This window comes from Physeter macrocephalus, chromosome 19, assembly GCF_002837175.3.
Source record: "Physeter macrocephalus isolate SW-GA chromosome 19, ASM283717v5, whole genome shotgun sequence".
Classification (NCBI taxonomy): domain Eukaryota; kingdom Metazoa; phylum Chordata; class Mammalia; order Artiodactyla; family Physeteridae; genus Physeter; species Physeter macrocephalus.
Window position 1 is genome coordinate 83,056,067 of NC_041232.1, and position 21,890 is coordinate 83,077,956.

General features: G+C 36.3%; 1 protein-coding gene across 1 annotated transcript in view; it reads right to left on the reverse strand.

The window, feature by feature from the left end:
• Positions 1-21,890, reverse strand: part of NETO1 (neuropilin and tolloid like 1) — a 92,974-nt gene that overhangs the window by 29,948 nt on the left and 41,136 nt on the right. Inside the window, exons 5-6 of the mRNA XM_007119844.2 lie at positions 8,593-8,634; positions 8,347-8,474 (exon numbers count right to left, since the gene is read on the reverse strand). Coding sequence (XP_007119906.1) covers positions 8,347-8,474; positions 8,593-8,634 — 170 coding nt within the window. The remainder of the gene's footprint in view (positions 1-8,346; positions 8,475-8,592; positions 8,635-21,890) is intronic.

Consider the following 21,890-nt stretch of genomic DNA (forward strand, 5'->3'; position numbering starts at 1 on the left):
TTTTAATCAGCACAAATGTGTTTTAAATATTCCTGATACATTTTTTTAATAGTTCCGTGGCTTCAATTGACTTCCAAAAATGCATGGAAATAAATAATTTGTACTAATATCAAACAAAACTAGAAATGGTTTCAAAAGACAGTCTCTGATTTTACTTTGTTTAGATTATTTCACATAACTATGCTGCTTCATTTTTGAGGTTCAGGATATTTTAAAAAGCACAGCTAATCTATGATCATTCTCACCATAACAGGGTCAAGGCATTTTAAGTCCACATAAATAAAAATTCAATTAACACTTAATGTGTAAAAAGTACTGCATAACCTACTTTATAGATTACTGTTAAATACTCCCAACAACTCTATAAAGTGGCACATTTTATTGTCATGCTCAGGAAATGCAGACTCGGATGGTATAAACTGCAAATTAGACACAAGTTCCTTCAAACTCTCTAGTCCATAATCCTTCCACAATATTATACTGCTTCAGACATACTGTTTTAAGAGCAACAGATATTATTTGACTCTGCACAAATGTGCAATAAAAATCACAAACAATTAATGCAACCAGTGATAAATATTTATGTATAATGGAGTACTACGCAGCCATAAAAAAGAACAAAATCCTGCCATTTGTGACAACATGGATGGACCTGGAAGGTATTATGCCTACATGAAGTAAGTCAGGTGGAGAAAGACAAACGCTGTGATTTCACACATATGTAGAATCTATAAAACAAACAAACAAAATCAAACTCTTAGATAGAAAAAACAGATTAGTTGTTACCAGAGGGGAAGTGAGTTGAGGGTGGGCAAAACAGGTGAAAGGGGTCAACTGTATGGGAATGGATGGTAACTAGACCTGTGGTGGTGACCACTCTGTAGAGTACACAGGTGGTAAATTATAATGCTGTACACCTGTAACTTATATAATAATAATATTAAAAAAAGAATGTTCACTCCTCCCACTTCCCAACCACAGCGGCATGATTCTCCCTTTGTGCTAAAGTATTTTGAACATATTTTAAGCTTTAGTTACAGGTTATATGTACCTTTTGCTAAACCGTGTGTTCCCGAAAAGCTGGGGTGGTGGTGTACTTATTTGATTCTTAGTATTACACCATGTGCTACGTATGTTAAGCACTCACTCCATAAAATTTGCACAGATGTACATTTGATGGCCTACTGATTGGAAATTCTGTTTTCTTTATTCACTTCATTTTTTCAGCATCTGTCTCATATTTATTGGGCACCTATACACGAGACTTTGTTTCGAGTGCCACAAATCATGATAATTACATAGAATAATTGACATTTTATTATTTGCAGTAGAAAATGACATGCAATAATTTTCAAAACAAGGTATTTATAACTCTAAACTATGACATAAAAGCATATACGTCATATGTTGCAGACTTATAAGGAATTGAGTGTAAATAAAATGTGAGTCCCAAGGCAGGAAATCCTCATATAACTCTCAGGAGGAAGAACAAAAAGAGAAAAATAGGGGGAAATGGACAAAACTAAGAAACAATGGAAAGCACTGTAGTTTCATTATGCTTTGCATGGTGAGCAGGTTTTCATGTATATGCAATCTGTAACATCTCAGTTGGAAGCTATCCCAAAATTCCCAAATACTTTGATACTGACTTTAAATTAACTGCCATTACTGCAATCTTATAAAACATACAGCCTAAGAAAGCCTGCCTGTTCTTCATTCCTCCATCATTGCTTTGTTTTATTCTATGAAAAGTTCAAATATTACTCATGTAGCCCATCTTGGATCCACTCTTCCCAACCAAATGTTACATTCCTGAAAATTATTCAGAAAATTCCAAATTGTCCACCCTAGGAAGGCATATCTGAAAATGTTAAACCTTCCAAGTTTCTACTAACTGGTTTGTTTTTCAAATTTTCACAAGGATTTGTAAAAAGGAACTGGGTCTGTAGTTAGATGACCTTTACCAGGAAGCTGGAGCACAGGAGACAAAATAGCTTGCTCAAGGAAAATAAGTAAATCAACGTGAAGAGCCTTAAATAGTATTAAAATCCCAAACTTTTGTTTTAAAGAGCTCTTCATTAGCCCCATCCTGAATAAAAGTAAACAAATTGAAAGCACTATAAAAATATAAAAAATGTAAATACCTATAAAATCTAGGTATTCTTAGAAAGTAAAAAAATTGTTAAATGCAACAAAAATCAAATATATATCTATATTCTCAAATACTATACAATGACTCCAACATAGTTTATTAGACCTCAAAAGAACGCGCAATTACAATTGTCAACATACATGGTTACTAACAGGAGAAAACACTGAGTAGGGTAACTGAAAATCCCTCCCGCCAATGTTCTTGCAAAGCTATAAAAAGCAAACACCATCCCCCGAGAAAGAAAATAATGTAATCGTTTGACTAATTCAAGAAAGAAAGATATTTGATCCTGTGACATTTTCAGGTTGAGTGATTCAGTGGCCGAACATGTCTGAACAATTATTTCAGAAACACAACTTAACGTACTAGCTTAGTATTTGCATCGTGTACTGGCAACAACTTAAGACATTGAGCTAACGCATGATTTCACTCAAATCTCTCAACAGTAATACACTATTATTATAACTATTTTAAAATGAAAAAACACACCAAGGTTTAGAAAAGCTAAGTAACTTTCTCAAAGTGACACAGGCCCTTTAGTAATAGATTTGTATTTAACTCAGACATGCCTGACACTTTTCTCCTTAGCATCAAACTATGCAGCCTCATATAATTTTTTTGAAAATTTTCAAAGACTGATATTCCAGAAAGAATGTTATAGTCTTGAATAAAAACAAACTCCAACAAAATTGACAAATAAGCAAGCAAAGCAAAATCATTTCTATTTTTCTAAAGGCACTAAGAAACATATTGACGATTGAGATATGAATAGCATTCACAGAAAATAAATGTGTCTCTCTGAAGTAAACGGCTGTCTTAAATTTTCTTTAAAAATAAGATTATCTTATAGAAGAATACTGCTGTAGTTAGAAAGACAATTTGCATATTCGGCCCATGTTTTCTCATTTGACAGTTCTAGAGAGTGTGAACTTCCACAGGAGGTGAATGGTTTGCATTCTTACATGAAGGGCAATGGCTGAAGTCTAAGAACCTTCTGTATCTAAAGACTATTCTTATTAGACAGAATACTATTCATAGAGGAAGTGAACGATTACAGTCACTAGACTTTATATATTCACTTCTGAAGCATTCAATCATTTAAAAAAATTTTTTTAATAGTTTAAAAAAAGAAATAAAATATTCCAGTGGGTATTAGCTTTACCGGGTACAGAGCTGTTACTGCAAAAGCCAAATGCCATTAGCCAGAAAAGTGATCAAGTTTTCCCACACTAGCTATAGTATATATCATATAAAAACCCTCCCTACATTAGGATTTAAATGATATCTCATCAGCTTAAAGCTTGTGCCATAATATCCCTAAGGGGAAGAATGCCATATGACAATGTTTTTACTTAAGGTAGAAAACCACAGAAACCTCCTTAGTCTCTCTGCTGAAGAAAAGAGAAAGTGATAAACAGAGTCATATATAACTCCAGTAAAATAATCAGATTACAATCGCCTCTCCGTGAACCATTTTGTTGCATTCTTCTTTCTAATCAATCACAAAGAGTTTGAGCTGACAAAATGATTTATTGAATAGGACGTGGGAGGCTTCAGAACACATAAACAATTTCTAGTAATATCTGTCTTCCAAATCACACTAATGTAGACAGCAGAATCCCTTTCGTATACTTAAAGCAAGTAAATCTAGCTAACGATTTACTAAGTTAATATACTTACAAACGTGTAATACCAACCATTCAACCGGCTCTCTCCTCTCATGTCACAATGATATGCAAAATACAAACATTGTTTGGCGCAATTATTTAAGATTTGCCAGAAAAGTTTTCTCCATGATAAATACAAATTAAATACATCACAGTCTGAGAAACACTAACCACGGTTTCCATATTGCCTTACACTTTGATAAATAAAGCTACATTCTAAAAAGCGTGTAGCTCAGGACTTCTGTGGTTGCTTTTTATTTGTGGCTGGACTTGCCAGGCCTTATAATTTTAGGTAGGATATCCCATGAGTCTAGAGGGTAGCACTTTATTTGGAGGAAAAAATCAGAACATCATACTATTGAAAAAACACACACCCCACACAACAAACCGAGATACAACCATATTAAAATGATTTTCTGGCATGCACAGACAAGTATCAAAATATTTCAGGTCCATCTGAGTAACCCTCCAAAATCTGATGCTACAAAACTGAGATTTCATTTAAAAACTAAGTTGAACCATAACATTGGTAGTTATCTGATCAGTTGAGATTTTCAATCTGTTTACCCAATTTTTATTTTCATTTTGGAGATAATAAGGGCAGACTCAATCTTTAGAATGCCTAAACTTCTCATTGTCATCAATTATTGTTGCTACCCTTCTCCTGTTGCATTAATTTTCTCCTTGATCCCATAATAAATTACCACAAATTGAGCAGCTTTAAACAATGCCCATATATTATCTATAGGTTAGAAGTATTGGTGAGCTGGACTGCGTTTTTTTGCTAAGGTCATATGAAGCTGAAAACTCAACTTCACTATAAAAGATTGATTTATTGTGTTTGTCAAGTTTTTCTGTTTTTTATCCTAATTTTAATCAAAGTATTTTCAATTAAGTAACATTTAAAAATTAATTTGAAGTTTTAAATGATGGGTAATTAATAAAAGCTAGTTTTATTCTCCCAAGACCTTAATCATTAAATTAATTATTTTCACATATACACTTTTAAAAGTCTTTTGACTTATTTATTTTCTTGTCTTAACAAATTTGACAATTTCCCCAAATAGTGTGGTTTTGTGACATCACACTGGACTTCGAGTCAGGACATGGAGAACTGGCTTCAGCCCTTTTACTAACTAATCAAATATTTAAGCAGTTACTTGTCATAGATTCATCAAGTTTTGGTCTTAAAAGGAGTTTAATATTATCTATGCCAAAAAACTACTTGACTTTTTAATTATTATACAAAATGCCTGCCAAACTTTACTTAGATTCCTCCCATGGAATCTCATTTGATCTTTGGGCATCTCCATTATTAAAATAAAAAACAAAAACCTTCTTTATATTGAATATTTCTCTAGATTCAAGCATACAAATAAATTGCAGTACTTGAAAACATGCAGATTAAGCCTTATCCTCTTATTTCTGTCTCCTAACAGTTTTTCAAATGTTTGAAGATTGTCACCATGTCCATTTTTCTAGATATATATACATCAGTTTATTTTTTCCACGAGTTTTAACTGAATGACAGATTTTTCTTGGTATTGGGAGAGAAATAAGTCTCAGCCCTCATGAAATTAACATTGTTACCACGATTGGCTCATCCAACATTCTTCTCTAGTGGTTCTTTACTGGACCAGATCCAGAACTAGACACCATAATACTCTCCTACTAGAATCTGTATGAAAACCAAAGCGTTGCTCACAGAGGCATATTTCGACATCCCATCGTTAACCAACTTCACTGTCCTGACTCAACGTATTCCTCTGTTAAAGGAGCACATCAGTAACGGATTTCCAACTTTCTTTCTGGCTCTGGTATTCCAGTTTCTAAGAAATCTGGGTTAATCACATTCTAATTAAAGGTGATCATCTGTATTACAATTCTCAAACAAAGGAAATATCAGATATTGTATTTTCTGTTTGTGAAAAGGCTGAGAAGCAATATACACTTGATGTAAATTTTAACAGAACCCCAGTAAGCTATTTAGCACCTTCATTGTGTAATATGTTTCTGTTACTAGTTATCATTCAAATATTCGCATGAGCCATGTCAGGTTTAACTTGTGCTTTGATAGTCTGTTCTCCGAGGCAGCTAAGAACTCCATATAAATAGAAAGCCCACATAGGCCGTCATCTCCAGTTCTTGCTCTTCTCGACAGTTATTCAAAGCCACTTCCTATCCCCTAACCTTTAATTTAACAGAGAAAGTCTGTCACAATAGAGCCATCTTTGTCCAGCTCTGCAGGCGGCTTCCCCTTTGGGTCACAGAATGCCAAATTCGGTAACAGGCAGGTACACTGGGTATTGTAGTTCTGCAATTGTACAGAAGACAGTCTATTTACCAGCTGGAAGGAAATGGTTGTGTGTTTGCAATTCCATAGAAACTGTCTCTTTGACACTGACCGAGGTGACAAAGGTGCTAGTTATGACCATGAGGTGGGACTCAAATATTCGCTGTTGAAAAAAAATCTAAAAAATCTTTCACTCATAGAGGTTAAGGAAAATAAATAGCACATGTGAACCCACAGATGATGTAAGGGAGCGTAATAAACTGCAATCTAGCTCTCACGTTATCTTTGTAGTGGGTTGGGTTTTATGTCACCAGTAGCCTTGGATATTTTTTTGAAGGAGGAATCACTGTGTCTTTCTTCATAATGCAATTAACTTTTTAAAGACTTGTTCGGATGCAAAGAGACCTGCAGTGGCAAAGCTGGAACTTGGACCGTGGTCTGAATCTCCATAACCAGAAGTTTGGGGAAAGTGTTCCACACTTTCAAATTATATGCAAACCCCAAAGACATATTCATGGGAAATCAATATTTCCTGAAACACCAACTCCCTCAGAGATGCGTTTTATTTTTCCCTCATCCTAAATATCCAGTCACCAAATCCTTTTGTATCTAGCTTGAGGTGTTAACACCTCTGTCTTTTCTAGACAGGGAAAACCTGTTATTCAAAAATGCAGATCTGATCACATCACTCTCCTGTTTCACACTCTTCCGTGTATCACTAATGCACTCAGGATAAATCTGGGCTCTTTAGGGGGACGGACAGAGCCCTTCGGCTTAACCACTCACCTCCATAGTTCTGCTTTCGTTTGGTCACATGCTGTTACTTTAATTCCTGAAAAAGCATGCTCTCTTATGATCCCATGACCTTACAGATGCTATTGACTCTACATGGAGAGTCTTTTCCACCTTGTCTACCTGACAGCACCATTTCTCATTAAGATTCAGAGGATGTCCTGCAATGCAATTTGATTCCACCTTTGATCTTCCTCACCAGCTATATGTGGTCGTTTCCCTCACTCTACTACACCTTATAAATACCTTGATGATCTTATCATAGTCCATGGATTATTTTGATACATAGTTGTCTAAGGGTTAAACTGGAAACCTGAGGACAGCATAATTTTTCATTTCCTCAGCATAGTGCTTGAGAGTTTATAGCATCACTAAGTCAGTTAATTAAATAACAGACTGTTTCAACCTCAATAAGCGGGCAACTCCAAATCTAATAAATCAGTAAAACTTGGTTGTAACTATATTCTATGAATGAAGGATGACAATAAAGGGAGAATAAGCAAATAGACCCTCTAAACCTGTGACAGCTACTGGCACAAAATTACTCATCCCAATATTTCTTAAGATACATCCATAATAGAATGAATAGGGTTGTTCTAAACAAGTGTTTCCAAAACAGTGATCTGAGTCTGAATCTGGCCCACAATCTATTTAGTATCCTACATCTAATGTTTCCCACTTTTAAAATTTATCATCAACATTTAAAAATCAAGGTAATCAGGGACTTCCCTGGCAGTCCAGTGGTTAAGACTCCACGCTTCCACTGCACGGGATGCGCGTTTGGTCACCGGTCGGGGAGCTAAGATCCCACACGTCGCGCAGCATGGCCAAAAAATTTAAAAAAAAAAAAAAAAATCAAGGTAATCAACATAAAACCTAGATGCGGGGCATATTATGAAGAAAATGGAGGACTTGGTGATGCTGGACCAACATTTTCTCATGATGGTCATCAAGGAGTTTAATAGGCAGTTAAGGACCTGCTGTCCCTTTTTCCTGGTCCTGATCGCCACTGTCCCTCAGCCCTGTTGCAGGTTTATTTTATATTCCAGAGACACATGACTTTGTGAGCCCTGGACAGTTTCTTCCATAGATATGATTTTAGGTTAAAAAGCAAGTAAACCGCAGATACTGACAATTAGGACATATTGACATTGACATATTGACATATGACATTTCAATGCATTTTTCAGAGAGGTAGCTTTACCCCAGAGTCTCTTATCCAGGTTATCCAATGAGCTCTTCAACATCCTCTCCATATTATTTATGACCTTGAAAGTTATATTAAACAGAGGAAGATGATTTGCAATTCAAAACTAAAAGAAAATGATAGCTTATGATTGCACTCTGAAATGAACAAAGCATGTCCAGTTGGTTCAAAGCAGTGCACACTGGAGACACTTTGCAAGCCCACTGTCAAACCTGCATTTCACCTTAAGACTGACCTTGGATCGTGGAGGTGCTCGGATGTACCACTTGCAATCAACGGCCTCGCTAGCAGAAGCTTTGCCTTCCTTCATAATTTGTATAGACTCCACAATGCCTTCAGGGCCGCCCATCTCAAACTCACACGCTAAATAACGAAATGCCAAACAAACATACAAAAATGGAGCTTGAGTAATAAACCGAAAGTATATATCATAGCAGAAAACAAAGGCCTCTGAACAGTATTAAATATCTATTTTACCAACCTGGTAATGGTTTCAAAACTCCAAGGTCCTTAAAGTCAGGATCTGAAAAATTGAGAAAAAGGCAATTAGTCTTATTCTGCATTTGTGACTTAAAATGAGGTTGAGTAAGATACCATTAAATTATTCAGGAATCTGCCCTATAAAACATACTAGGGGAAATTAAATGGTTAAATTAAAAGTGCATGATAATGTTAAGACTGAAATGTTAATTTACATAACGTAATATTATTATTACAGGATTTTTATCCATTAAAAGAAGCCATTTTAAAAAACCTTCCCATGTCATTACTTCGTCTAATAACCAAGTAAAAATCTGACTCATTTTCTTTATAATCAGACAACAGATGTTTTTGTAAAATGTATCCATAGATAATTCAAGGTTTGGGTAAACTTCCATCTCTTCGAGATACAATTATTTTGTCTGAGTTAAAAGATTCAATTTCAACTGAAATACTGGAAGCACAAAGTTAAGATGTAAATCCTAGGGTCCTTCTCCCCTGGCTGACTCCACTATCCTGTTTTCATCAAATCTTCTACCGTCACTTTTCATCCCATGCTGGTTTTCAAACTACCACTCAGTCTTCTGCTATGTCTACTCAACATCCAGTCTCTCCCCAGTTTTCTCAATCTACTCCAGTCCAGGTATCTGTCCTTCTCTGCTCATTTGTGCGCTTCAGGGAAGCTTGATTTATCATGAGCCTCTGACACATCTTAATTGTTATAAGCCAAAAACGGTAGTCTCATTTCCATTTCCTGGAATTGATTTTGAGGTCGGTATACAGCCAGGGTAACATAAAGGTGAGCCTACTGGAGGGCTTCTGAGAACGCTTTCCTTGATAATAAATAGACATAACGCATACAGTTTTCCCAGCTCAAGCTGTGGTCATGTTTGTGTTGGCGCCTTTGGGATCATGTGTGGTGGGCAACTTGTGATGTTGACAGATGCTAAGGTAAGAAAATGCTGACTCTTATGGTGGATAGAATAGACCCATGGAGAACTGTGAGTCCTTAAGAATATCACTGGGGCACTGTATTCGCCTCGTCTGGAGTTGCACTTCTCTGGGCTTCTTGCTTTTTTGAAACAATACACATCCCTATAGTCTCAGTTACTTTGAACTGATTTTCTCTTATTTATGCGTGAGGGCCTCAGAGGCTATGATTTATCTTGGAGACACATGGTATTCAATATAAAAGATGATTGGGAATTTTAATTACTTTTTGCTACTATGGTATTAGTGATAAATCAAAAATCTTACAAAGTTAGAAATGTTTCATAAGACACCACTCAATAATGGTCTAGGGCTGAAATATGAAAGGTTAGCACCCTTTCTGGATAGAATTAGTTCTGGATATTAAGACCATGTGTGCGTGTATGTCCGTGTGTACCTAAGTGTGCTTCCCAGTGCATCTGTGTGTGTGTGAATTCACCAAATCCATAACCGCAGGCTGATTTCACTAGGGTACTTATCGTCACTACAGATTCTTTTTTCTACTAAGTAAAGAAAATATTTAATTTTTTGTGTGTTTGTTTCTAAACAGTAATGTGCACTGATCTGTTGAATCTGAAAGCCCTGGATTGGCCCCCCTACAATTTAGTTATATCACCTATTTAGATTCACTTTATTGCAGGACACTATTAGAATACCAGTGGTAATAAGTTTTGAATCAAGATACAAATTCCTTTGTATAACTGTTTTGAAAACAGTTCTTTTGCTTTCTTGGAAAAGAAAGAAAGAAATACGTGTATGCAATATCCATGAAAGAAATAGAAATGAGGACAACATAGTTTATTTGGATCGGGCCTCCTCCTGGCAGAGATTTTTTTCCTTCATCTAAATCAATGGATATTTGGTTATTCTTTCAAGAAATGTATATGTAATACCTGCTATGTACAAGAAAAGAACAGTTTGGTATAGAATTATTCAGACTGGCTGTCACAATTAAGCAGTTTTATTGGTATTGAAGAGACCCACCCATCAAGCTTGCCTACCCCGGTTATCTGGATTCTTTATTATTTATTATATCCTTTTTACTATTTTTCATAATGGTCATTATTGCTACTCACTATCTCCTTTTTGATGAGAATGCTTCAGCCTTGCATGGCTGTTGCTATGATTTTTGTGAGAATGTAGTTAATATTCCACTCTCTAGTTTGAAGGTGAAGATTTGTCATTTTTATAACTCATGCTAGACAACGTTGAGAGAAATTCCAGTTCTGAGAATTGAAAATGTATTTTTGTCATTGTATTAATGGTGAGAGCACTGATTGTTTAAAAAAAAATCTTTAGAAAAAAATCATTTCTGCATTTCCATTTGAATTAGGCACCAGTAATATCACAATCCTAATAACACATGGCCCCTACGAGCTGCAAAATAAACGACAGAAGATAAACGACACAATTTTTAAAAACAGCCTACAATGAATTTAAGAATATTGAGATTGACTTATTGCTTCAGGTTGTCTAGGACAATGACATAAATTATTATGTAGAAGCACAATGACCTTGGACTTAATAGTCATCTACTACTCTACAGCTCCCCAAATCTATTCTCCACTAAGCAACCTGAATAAACTTTTAGGAATAGAAATCAAATCATGAAATGCACCTGGCTTTCCATTGCCCTTAAGTTAAAGCCACAACTCTTTGTAATGGACTATAAAGTCCTGTGTGTTCTTGCCCCAGACCACCTGGGCCAACACACCCTAGACTGCTAATCTCTGTTCTTTCCTCTCAAAATACATGGACCCTTTCTATTTCTACAGCATTCTAGGCTGTTCTCCTCCTCAGCAGTTTGATCTTGCTCTTTTCTCTGTCTTCAGTATCGCTCTCCAGCTCTGCACCTGTGAACCTTTCTCATTCTTCAGTTCTTGGCTCAAACATCTCTGAGGAAAGGTCTTCCTGGATGACCCTCTCCAAGGCAGCATTGACTCCCACTTTCTTTTCTCCCTTCATGGTTTCTTTTATCACAATTCACTATTATTTTGCCAATTGTTAGCTTTTTATTGACCACCTACTCCCACTAGACTCTAAGAAAGTACGCTCTACAAGGGCCTTTATGTCTATTCTTCCTCCCTTTATCCAGGACCAAGGACACTGCTTGGACATAGTGCGTGCACAATAAATGTTATTGAATGTTACTGAATTTACATTACACCGACTTGATTTTCTTATATTGTTGACGTATGTACAATGCTTCATACCTACACTTTTCCAATTCAGAGGCTCTCACAGGAAATCTATCAAATTAGGTGCTATATTCAAGACTGACCTCCCATTTACTAAACCTGCATCTTTTTCTTCCTGGCACACAGCTGACTATGTTTCCAGCCTCCCTTGCAACTGGGGATACCATGTCTAATGAAATGTGGACAAAGCGTTGAAGTTTACCTGAAGGCTGGACTCATAAAAACTTCTTGAAAAAATTATCCACTCCCACTTTTGCTCTCCCCTGGTCAACCTCAGAAGGCAGACACTGATGACGTAGAACCCCGTCAGCTCCAATTCCTAAATGAATGTGTGAAGCACAGCCTTTTCCTGATTAGGCTAAATGAGCAAGAAGTAAACTTTAATAATGTGAAATTACTGAGGTTTTAGATGGTTTGTTGTTGTTATTACAGCTATTATTCCCCTAACCCAGCATTGTTCAAGGCTGAAGTTATGGTCAAGGGCCCCTAGGGTCCATGAGACCCTTTCATGAGACCCAAAGGCTAAAGTGTTTTCATAATCCTACTAAAATGACATGTTATCTTTAATTTTCCTTGCTATAATCCCCGTAACCCCATTTTTGTCCGATACGTTCTAATTTTGAAATCTTGAATTTTGTCTCGAGCCTACATAGAAGCACAGCTAGAATTAGTACATTTCTCTGTCCTATTTTATAAATACACACACATAGATAAAAGAGTAAGTATTATGAAATTTAACAGTATTTCCCCTGAAATAAAATATATTTATAATATAGGTCTCTTACTGTGAAGGATGGACATTTGTCAGAGATGGAGGAGACTAAACCTCACTTTCTCTATCACCATTACACTGTCTATATCCAAAGTTTGAGAAAAGAATGAAACTGATATTTCAAAGCGGTCTCTTATTTATGGAAAGGAGAAACCTACTCTGAATAAAATGAAAAAGCTTCACATAAGAAATGAAAAGAAGACAAAAGCTATCTTTCCTTCAGCTTTATTGACGTCAATAATTCGCCCTATTGTGATTTAGGAAGAAAAATATTTTCTGGTAGTTTTATTGTGACAGTGTGATTGCAACATTATTTTGAGACAAATAACTGTTTGGGAAGTATTGAATATTTTAAATGTAGACGTTAATATGCTCTTTAAAAGCTAAAGCTCTCTCAGTATTGTGTGTGCCTCTCCAGCCACTGTGACAGTTTACCTTGTAAGATGCTTTGGTGGCTTTTGCATAGCTAGTTTGAAAGCTATAACAGCTAATTTTCGGATTTTAAAGAGTTCATCACATTTATGATTGAAAAATTCAGTTCTTTTTCTTTAACGATTGACCTCAAAATTATGCCACAACTGAACAAATGCAATAATACCATTCAAAAATGTCCTATTGCCTAACAGTCAGTTAAATTTTAACATCTCTGAAGCCTGGGAAAGAACAGATTTCATTATACTTTTGTTTCTTATTTAGAGTTTAGTTCAGTTTCTTTGGAGTAGATCCTTCACTTCCATGAGTCAGAGAACTCTGTTATTCCAATTTCTTTTTCAGCATCGTTAGATGTTAAACTGCGCAGTTGGGTTGAGAAAGCAAGTCTTCTCATTTTCCCAATAAAGGTCTACAATGAATCTTTAAATACTAAAAAATAATAATAATTTTTTTTATTTTATGGTGAAATAACACATGTTAATATAATAGCTGTAAAAGTATATGAGATAATGTTATATAATTATATAGTTATTACATATAACTTTTTATTTGGGAAAATTCTGAATAAACAAAAAATAACATTGCAAAACAAAACAAAATCAAAAGCTAAAAGTCATTTGTTACACTTTTCAAATTAAAAATGACAGTCACTGGGCTTCCCTGGTGGCACATTGGTTGAGAGTCCGCCTGCCGATGGAGCCATGGCCGCTGAGCCTGTGCGCCCGGAGCCTGTGCCCTGCAACGGGAGAGGCCACAACAGTGAGAGGCCCGCGTACCGCGAAAAAAAAAAAAAAAAAAAAGAAAGAAAAATGACAGTGACTGAAACATGTTACAAAGTAGGTTATTGTATTGTATTGGCTGGAGAAGCACACGTAAGACCTGAGATACTAATAAAGCAATGCCTTTAGTCAGCTGCCATTGCTGAATGTCTACCGGTTGAAAAGTAGTTAAAAAAAAAAGACAAACCCAGGACACCGTTGCTTTCCAACCATATAGTAACTTGCTGATAGAAAGTTTTAGCTTTGAACAAGAAAACCGAGTTAATATCTTTCTACAGAGCCTTACTTTTGTCTGACAGATAGACAGATGTACAGACATGGCTAAGCTTGCTTATTTTCCTTGAATTCGTTCAGTGTCAGCATGGACCAATCATCACAGATCTTCTTTCATGCGAATGCTTGGCAACAAATGCAAGAAATACTGAAATATCCAAATGTTGGATGACTTTTAAATCTTATGACATACTGAAACATCTGTGTTGACAGTTGCATTGATAGTGCGAAGGCAGTGGTGAATAAAACTGCTGATGCCTTACCCCGAATCAAGACAATGGCACCAAACCTTAGCTATTAGTATTCATTGTGTAAGTCATCTCCATGCATTCTCGGGGGTAAAAAAAACAATTTTACTTTACAGTCTCCTTGATGAGGCACTCAAAATTGCTAATTTTTAACAATGTAACAGTTTGAATACATATCTTTTCTTCAGGAAGAGCACAGTGAATCTGCTGACTTTCCTGCAGGAAGAACATAGTGAATCTTTTGACTTTAAGGAAAACAAATTGAAAATATTTGCTGCCAAAGATAAAATTCCACCTCCGAGCAAACAAAAGTGTATCCATCACTGTGCATCTGACAGTTCCTCATACTTAAATAATTTTTCAATGTGATTGTTGTTTATGTGAACAAGTGTGCTTTTTGACATTGAAAAATGAAACATGTTCGTATTTGGAATAGCAGCATAACCGTGATCCAATAACTGTCATCTAGTGATGTTTGGTGTTAAATAATTATGCATAAAAGAGGTAAAAGAGGCATTTGAAGAGCAAAACACATTAATAGATGTTAATGTTAACAGAATACAAAAACTCCATTGATACAGTTTCACATTCCCCATTGCAACTAACCTTTAAGAAACTATCACTTTTTGAGGTTTGCACTAGTATCCATCTGAAAAGGCTATGAAAACACTCTTCCCTTTTCCATCTACATTTCTCTGTGAGGCTGAATTTTCTTCATATACTTCAACCATAAGAACACACTGCAAAGATGTAATGCAGAGGCACATGTGAGAATCTAGCTGTCCCCTAATAAACTAGACATTAGATTTACAAAAATGTGAAACAATGTAATTCCCCTAATTATTATTTTAATATTCATTAATAGAGATGTTCACTTTAATCCGTTTTTAAAGTATGCTTTATGTTAACACATAATTGGTTTTCAGGGTAATTTTTCTATGAATTAATAAATAGCTATTTAAAATTTTATCAGTTTAAATGTCTAATATGATAAATATTGAATGATATAGCTAAATAAGCTGAAGCATTTTGAGGTCTTCAGTATTTTTTTAAGAGAAGACAGGGCTTTTGAGAACAAAATATTTCAGAACTTCTGCCTGCATGAACCCCATCTTTGAATTATGGGTAAATGCCTTCTCCCAACAAAAATCTAACTTACAATTTATTAACTCAGGACTGTGCAATTCATTTATTTTATACTCCAAGGAAATTTCCACAACGCTAGCCACATTGTAGTTGGACTTTCAGTAAATTATTGTTTATCTGATTAGATTATGACTAAATCAAAATCAGAGGCATCTTCATTTTACAAATGAACAAAACGGGGGTTCAACAACTTTAGAAAAATAAACTTGTTCTGATCAAAACCTAAACCTAAAACTTTGAACAAATCACTAAGTAGTTCTGAAACATATTTTTCTTAGCTAAAATCAAGATGCTGGGTTTAGGCTTCTGTAGCACAAGTGTGCCGTTATACCACAGAGCACAGTAGCATTGCTAGAAGAACAGTTATGGGAAAATGTAATTGCTTGACGTGGCCATGTAACTATACCTGCAAAACCCTCTGATTACAGAAATCAACTTTGATACTTTAATATGTTTGCAATGCACAGCTCAACCACCTGATGGGCTAGTCTTAGAGAAAGATAATCAATATTTTCATCAAATTTCCACCATCTCACACATCCTGAATTATGCCATGAGCTACTAATGTCTCCACTTATCATCTCTGCTTACTTTTGAAAGCCTGTATGTAATGTCTGTACGCGTATCTTTATTAAATCAGCTTTTGCATCAAAACTAACTGCCCACTTCAATGGGTACCTTCCTGTCCTATTTTACCTGCCTTCAGCCCATCACTGACGACACCTTGCTTCCTAGTCAAGATTGAAAAGCACTGTTTGTGGTTTTGGAAATCAGTTAACTGAATTTAAGATGCTGTTTGAAAAATCGATTGCAAGAAAAAAACAAAAACTTGACAGCACAGTACTAAGATAGCTTGCATCATCACAGTATTTGACTAATCCAATTTATTTCACTCTTCTCTAGAAGAAACATCTTTCTAGTACAAAATTCATAGCACAATTATTTTAAGCCTCTTTTAAAGGATTACTGTTATCTATGACAATTACTGCTGCATGTTGAGTTTGCCTCCCTAAGGGTCTCAATATTGGCATAGAGTTTACATACCATGACTTCTTTTTTCTAGTTTAACATAAAATTTATTCATATATGAGTTTTAGAAGTCAAAATTTATGAGAATTTTAGGAGGGAAGCTTGCAAGCCCCATAAAATATTATTGACATTTGCATGGCCTGTAGAGATGTATTGCTTCCTTATTTTATTTACTTAGCTGTAATATATTATGTTTCCTCAAGATACTTGTATTCATAATTCTAAATATATAGAGAAAATATATTCTTTCTTATAAAATGAATGCACAGAGGCTGGTGCTGGATTTTGCTTGTGTTCATATTAAACAGGCTTTTACAATGCTTGTTCTTGATAGTCACAAGGCAATAGTATTATTCTATGTAGAAAATATGTGTTTACTATACAGAATAGAGAAAAACCTTGAGGGAAGGAGGGAAGAAGAAATCATCAGAAGACCAAAAGAATAATAAAGACAATTTTCTAAAAACTAGATCATCCAAAACTGGTGTTTGGTGTTTGTATATTTGAATTAGCTATCATAGAACATATTAAATTTTCTGTTCAAAGGAAACCGGGGAAGTTCTTGATTATTAGCAAACCGCTCCCCTGCCACCAAATTCTCTCAGAATGCCCTTATTCATTCATCCAGTAAGTGATACTTAGCACGATCTCCTGGGCACAAAAGCCCTTCTGTGTCCCCCATTTCTTGATTACAGGAAATGGGCTTCATTCAGCCTCCCCGACCTTCCCTGAGTTCCAAGGAGCAGGTCCAAACAGTTGCTAATTAAGGAAGGGAGGGGATGCAGAGACGAGGGAGGAACAGTCAAAGAAAAAATAGTGCAGCCTTGGGGCAGGGTCCTGGTTCCCCCTAAAAAGGGATACACAGAACAATATCTCTGAGCTGTTTTGCAGGTACAGGAGTCCCTGCCAGGTGGGAGGAATTAGCGGTATGCTGCCCGCAAGCCCGTAGACCCCAGACAGTTGGAGGCACAAGGCTGATGATGCTGACTCCCCATTACCTCACCACCGACCAATCAGAAGCATGTCCTCTAGCTGACCACGCCCTCTTTGAACCCTTCCTCTAAAGCTTCTCACTACCCCCTCCAGGTCGGGACACGCAGTTTGGAGGGCATGAGCCTGCTGTGGCCCCCTTTGCCTGGCAAAGCAATAAAGCTATTCACTTCTATTTCACCCAGAACTCTGTCTCCAAGATTTAATTCGGTGTCACGGTACAGAGGCCAGATTCAGCTTCATAAGGACTTCCTAAATCACGTGAAAGCACAAATAAACGAGTCCATCTTCTGAACGATCTTCTTCACCAGAACTGATTTAATGGACATTTCTTGCTGGCACAACTGTGGTGCCAGCACTGTTAGTGACTAAAACACCTCCAATGTCCTCCTCTCTCTATCCATTACTTCCCATTTACACCCTTCTCAATACCTATTCACGTTTTTTGACATGCACAGCAAGTATGGTCTGGTAATCAGGAGGAAGGGCGGAACATTGACCATAGAAGGGCTTAGGGTAAATATTCTGGCAGATAGTATGAAACTGGATCTGAGGTTTTATGCCTAGAAGAGTCAGAACAGGAAATTACTTCATGAGAGCAATTTGAGAGTCTGGGAATAACTAATTGTTTTGGAACCTGAGCCAGCACGTGTAGCACATGGCTGCAGAGGAACAGAATCCTCCTGGCTCTGATATGCCAAGAATTGAAAGCAGGGGTGGCACCACAAGTTGTGTGTGTGCGTGGTGAGAAATGGCATTATCCTACATCAGTATCTTTCATCCCACTTAAGTCACTGTATGCTAAATAATTACATCACTGAAAATGAAAAAATTAAAATATTTTATTAAAATATTACATTTTCTCAATTTTATTTAAAAACATAAATGCAAATATCCTGAAAAAAGCCTTATAAGTTACAGCTAAGTAAATATACTACGGACACATAAAGTGGTACAAGCCAAGCAAATTTAGCTTCAAGGCAAGATTTTTTTTGTGCTTCCAGTCAATTTGATGAGCCTTAGACCCTTCTAAATAGAACTGGAACAGCCTCTAACTGGAAACTTTGGGAGTGTCCTCTGTTGGTGCCCCTGGCAAGGACACTAGAGTTTTCATGCCAGGCACTAGCAGTGCCCATGGGCAAGTAGAGCCATAATGGGACGAGAATAAAAGAGCAAATGCCAAAAGCCAAGAGCTAGCAGTGGCAATCGATGGGTGTGGTAGCACGCAGGAGGCTCCTTCCGATCACTCCCGGAGAAGCCCATGGAATGACTTGAACAGGCTGAATTTCTGCCAGTCTGGACAAGGCTCTGAAGTTACCTTGTTGTGTCTTTAAATGTAAGTGTGTTCTTATTTTTCCGGACAAGGCGCTGAAGTTACCTTGTTGTGTCTTTAAATGTAAGTGTGTTCTCATTTTTCAGTCACAACTCTCATCTCTTTTCAGCGAGGTCAGGATCTTTGAGTTCTAGCTATCCTCCTGCTCTTCAAATCCCAAAACCCGGCCACACATTTATATAAAAGCCATGGGCAATGCGTGGTGATGTGGAAAGATTGAGATTAGAAGGGCACAAAATGATATGCCAGGCAAATAATAAAAAAATGGAAAACTATAATGATATTCTATTAAACAAAATGGACTTAAAAGAAAAACCAAAATATAAAATCAAAAGGTAGGGTAAATATTAATTTCATCAAGAATTCACCAGAAAGTTTGATGATGTTGAACTTGTATTATGTAACAACAATAAGGCTTCTTTCTAAGAGATTAGGATAAAAATATCAACTGGGCTTGGTACAAAGCAGAGGACTCACAAATATCAACTAGATAATGGATAGGATACAGATTTCCTAAAGTATAAAGTGATGTGTAAATATAAGTTATCTCATCCACGTACAGTTCAGAATTTTAGCTCCTGGGTGAAAAATAGATGATAAATACCTGAAACATTATTTTTATATACCTAAAATATTATTGTGGTTCTAAAACCATTATTTACAAATTAAATACCATTGCTGTAGCTTCACTGTATATTCTTCACACTGCAATTATTTCTATTAGAAAGTATTTAACTTTGGGAAGTTCATCTCACTATCTCAAATGCCTGAGATCAGATGGAGAATTTCTGCAGAAAAGTCATAACATAATTCTTACTGAATTTTTATAAACATCCAAATAATGCTGGATACCTGGTAAATTTCCAGATATCCATTTTTCCCTTAATATATAACAACATAGACTAGGTACAAAAAGCCCTTGTATGTCAATTTAGCTCAAAAATTATATCAAAATTTTAGATAACAGTACAATTGAGCTGATCTAAATATGTATGAAGCCATGTAAGGAAGCAGTGTGTCTAATATAGCAATTGGCAATTTCAGAGGTCTACTCCTAGGTGTATGCAACTACCTGAAAACTGAAAAGATCATCACTTTTTTGCATTCTCCACTAGCAAGTAACATGGTCCATTTTAAGTCTAGGGGAATTAAACAGTTACAAAAAATTCATAATCTTTCTGTCTCCATTTCTCACATCTCTTTTCATCCCCCGGTACACATGTCCCCAATATCACAGTGATTCTGCAGGTTTGAATGAGTGTCTGAAACCAGTGTTTTTAATGAGTATTTCACTTGAGAATACAGGTGATCAGAGTTGGGTACCTAGTTTTGAACCACTTGTTAAGAAAGTTAGACTAGAGCTCCCTAAACCCCTCCATCTCTGAGAAAGAGTTATTTCTCAAAAGTGTAACCTCCATCTTGGGGAGAATTATAGATGCTAGAGCCCCAGGCAGAGCTGGACTCTCAGGGTCCATTCGGCCCCCAAATCTATCATTTCCTAAAGATTGTAAGAATCAAGTTCATTTTCAGCCTATATCAAGCACAATTTGTAGTGTTCATTGAGATATGTCTTAGAATTTTTAATAATGCTATACTGATATTTCTTTCCACTGGTATTTAGAAAACGTTTGTGTAATTGTGAAAATAGTGTTGCATTATAAAAACTGAAATAGTTTGTTTGCCTTTAGACTACAGTTTAGGACCCAGCTCTTTATTGAGACAGTTGCTAAATCTGCATTCCCTCTGCTCATTTTCCTTTCAAATATAAGAGCACCTAAAGTTATTTCATTAGGAGGTATGAAAATAATCCATGGTTTTCCCAAAGTAATGGTCTATAGCAATATAAATCAATATCATACATTTTAGGTTGGAAGGAGAGAATTAGGTCTCTCCTGTTTAGTCAGAGAGTACGATTGATGAGATCTCCTTAGCTTTATTTCCATAGACTTTTCATTTTTATCAATCATTAGCCTTCTCATGATTCCCTGAGCTGAAAACTTCAAAAATAAAACTAACTTGACTCTTTCACACTGTTCTTTCATCAGCAAGATACCAAGAGCTTTCAATTATTTTTGTAAAATCTCTCACTACCAACCTCCTTTTCTAGTCTGCTATGATCTCAGTGCCAACCCTTATATCGCCTTAGCCCTAAGGCTTAGGGCATCAGAATCTCAACCAATCTCTGCCTTAGTCCCTCCTTTATCCAGTGCTTTGCATATAATTTTTGAGCTGAACTGATGTAAAATGCAGAAGTAAGTCCTCCCATATGTGGTCAAATGATTTTTGACAAGAGTGCCAAGACTTTTGAAGGCGAAAGGACCATCTTTCCAACAAACAGTGCTGGGAAAACTGTATATCCACATGCAAAATAATACAGTCTGACCCTTAACCTAACACCATATACAAAAATCAACTCAAAATGGATCAAAGACCTAATGTAAGACCTGAATTAGCAGTGTATAGTACTCTTCAAGACAAACTGCCCACATGAGTTAATCTGAAGGAAATCACTCCTGCTATAATTAATTCCCATTATTTGTTATAAACTTTATGGCCCAGGAGAACTTGAATTTAGAGGTGGACCAGCAGGTAAGGAGAATAAAATGAGAGTGGGCTAAGAATCCACTTAACACGTGGCCATCGCCAGGAGGTCCTACCCCATGGGGTATGAAGTAAATGTAGGTTTATCACTCTGAGAAGCCCCACTTCTCCCACAGAGCCCTAGAATTCCCATTCTACAATACCAGGAATCACCAGGAATGCCACCAATCTAGACTTCTCAAGACTTCTTCCTCTGGTGGACCCATGCATAGCTAAGTCACTGCTGGCCACTTGGTTACCACAGCACAGGGACAAATGAAAGGGACTAGGAAAAAATTCAAAGAAAGTACAAAAAAGAAAAACAAATGAGCACGGGAAGATTTCTTTATGAAGATATACCAAAAAAAGGTTCCAGAAAACTTTGAGAAAAATGATGAAGATGAAGGAATGTCTTGCCAAAGTCAGTGGCAAAAGGAACAGCATACAGATAATAAATATATTCTTCTTAAACAATTATCAGGATATAAGAACTAGAGCATGTCCCTGGAAAATAAGAGGCAGGAATAAA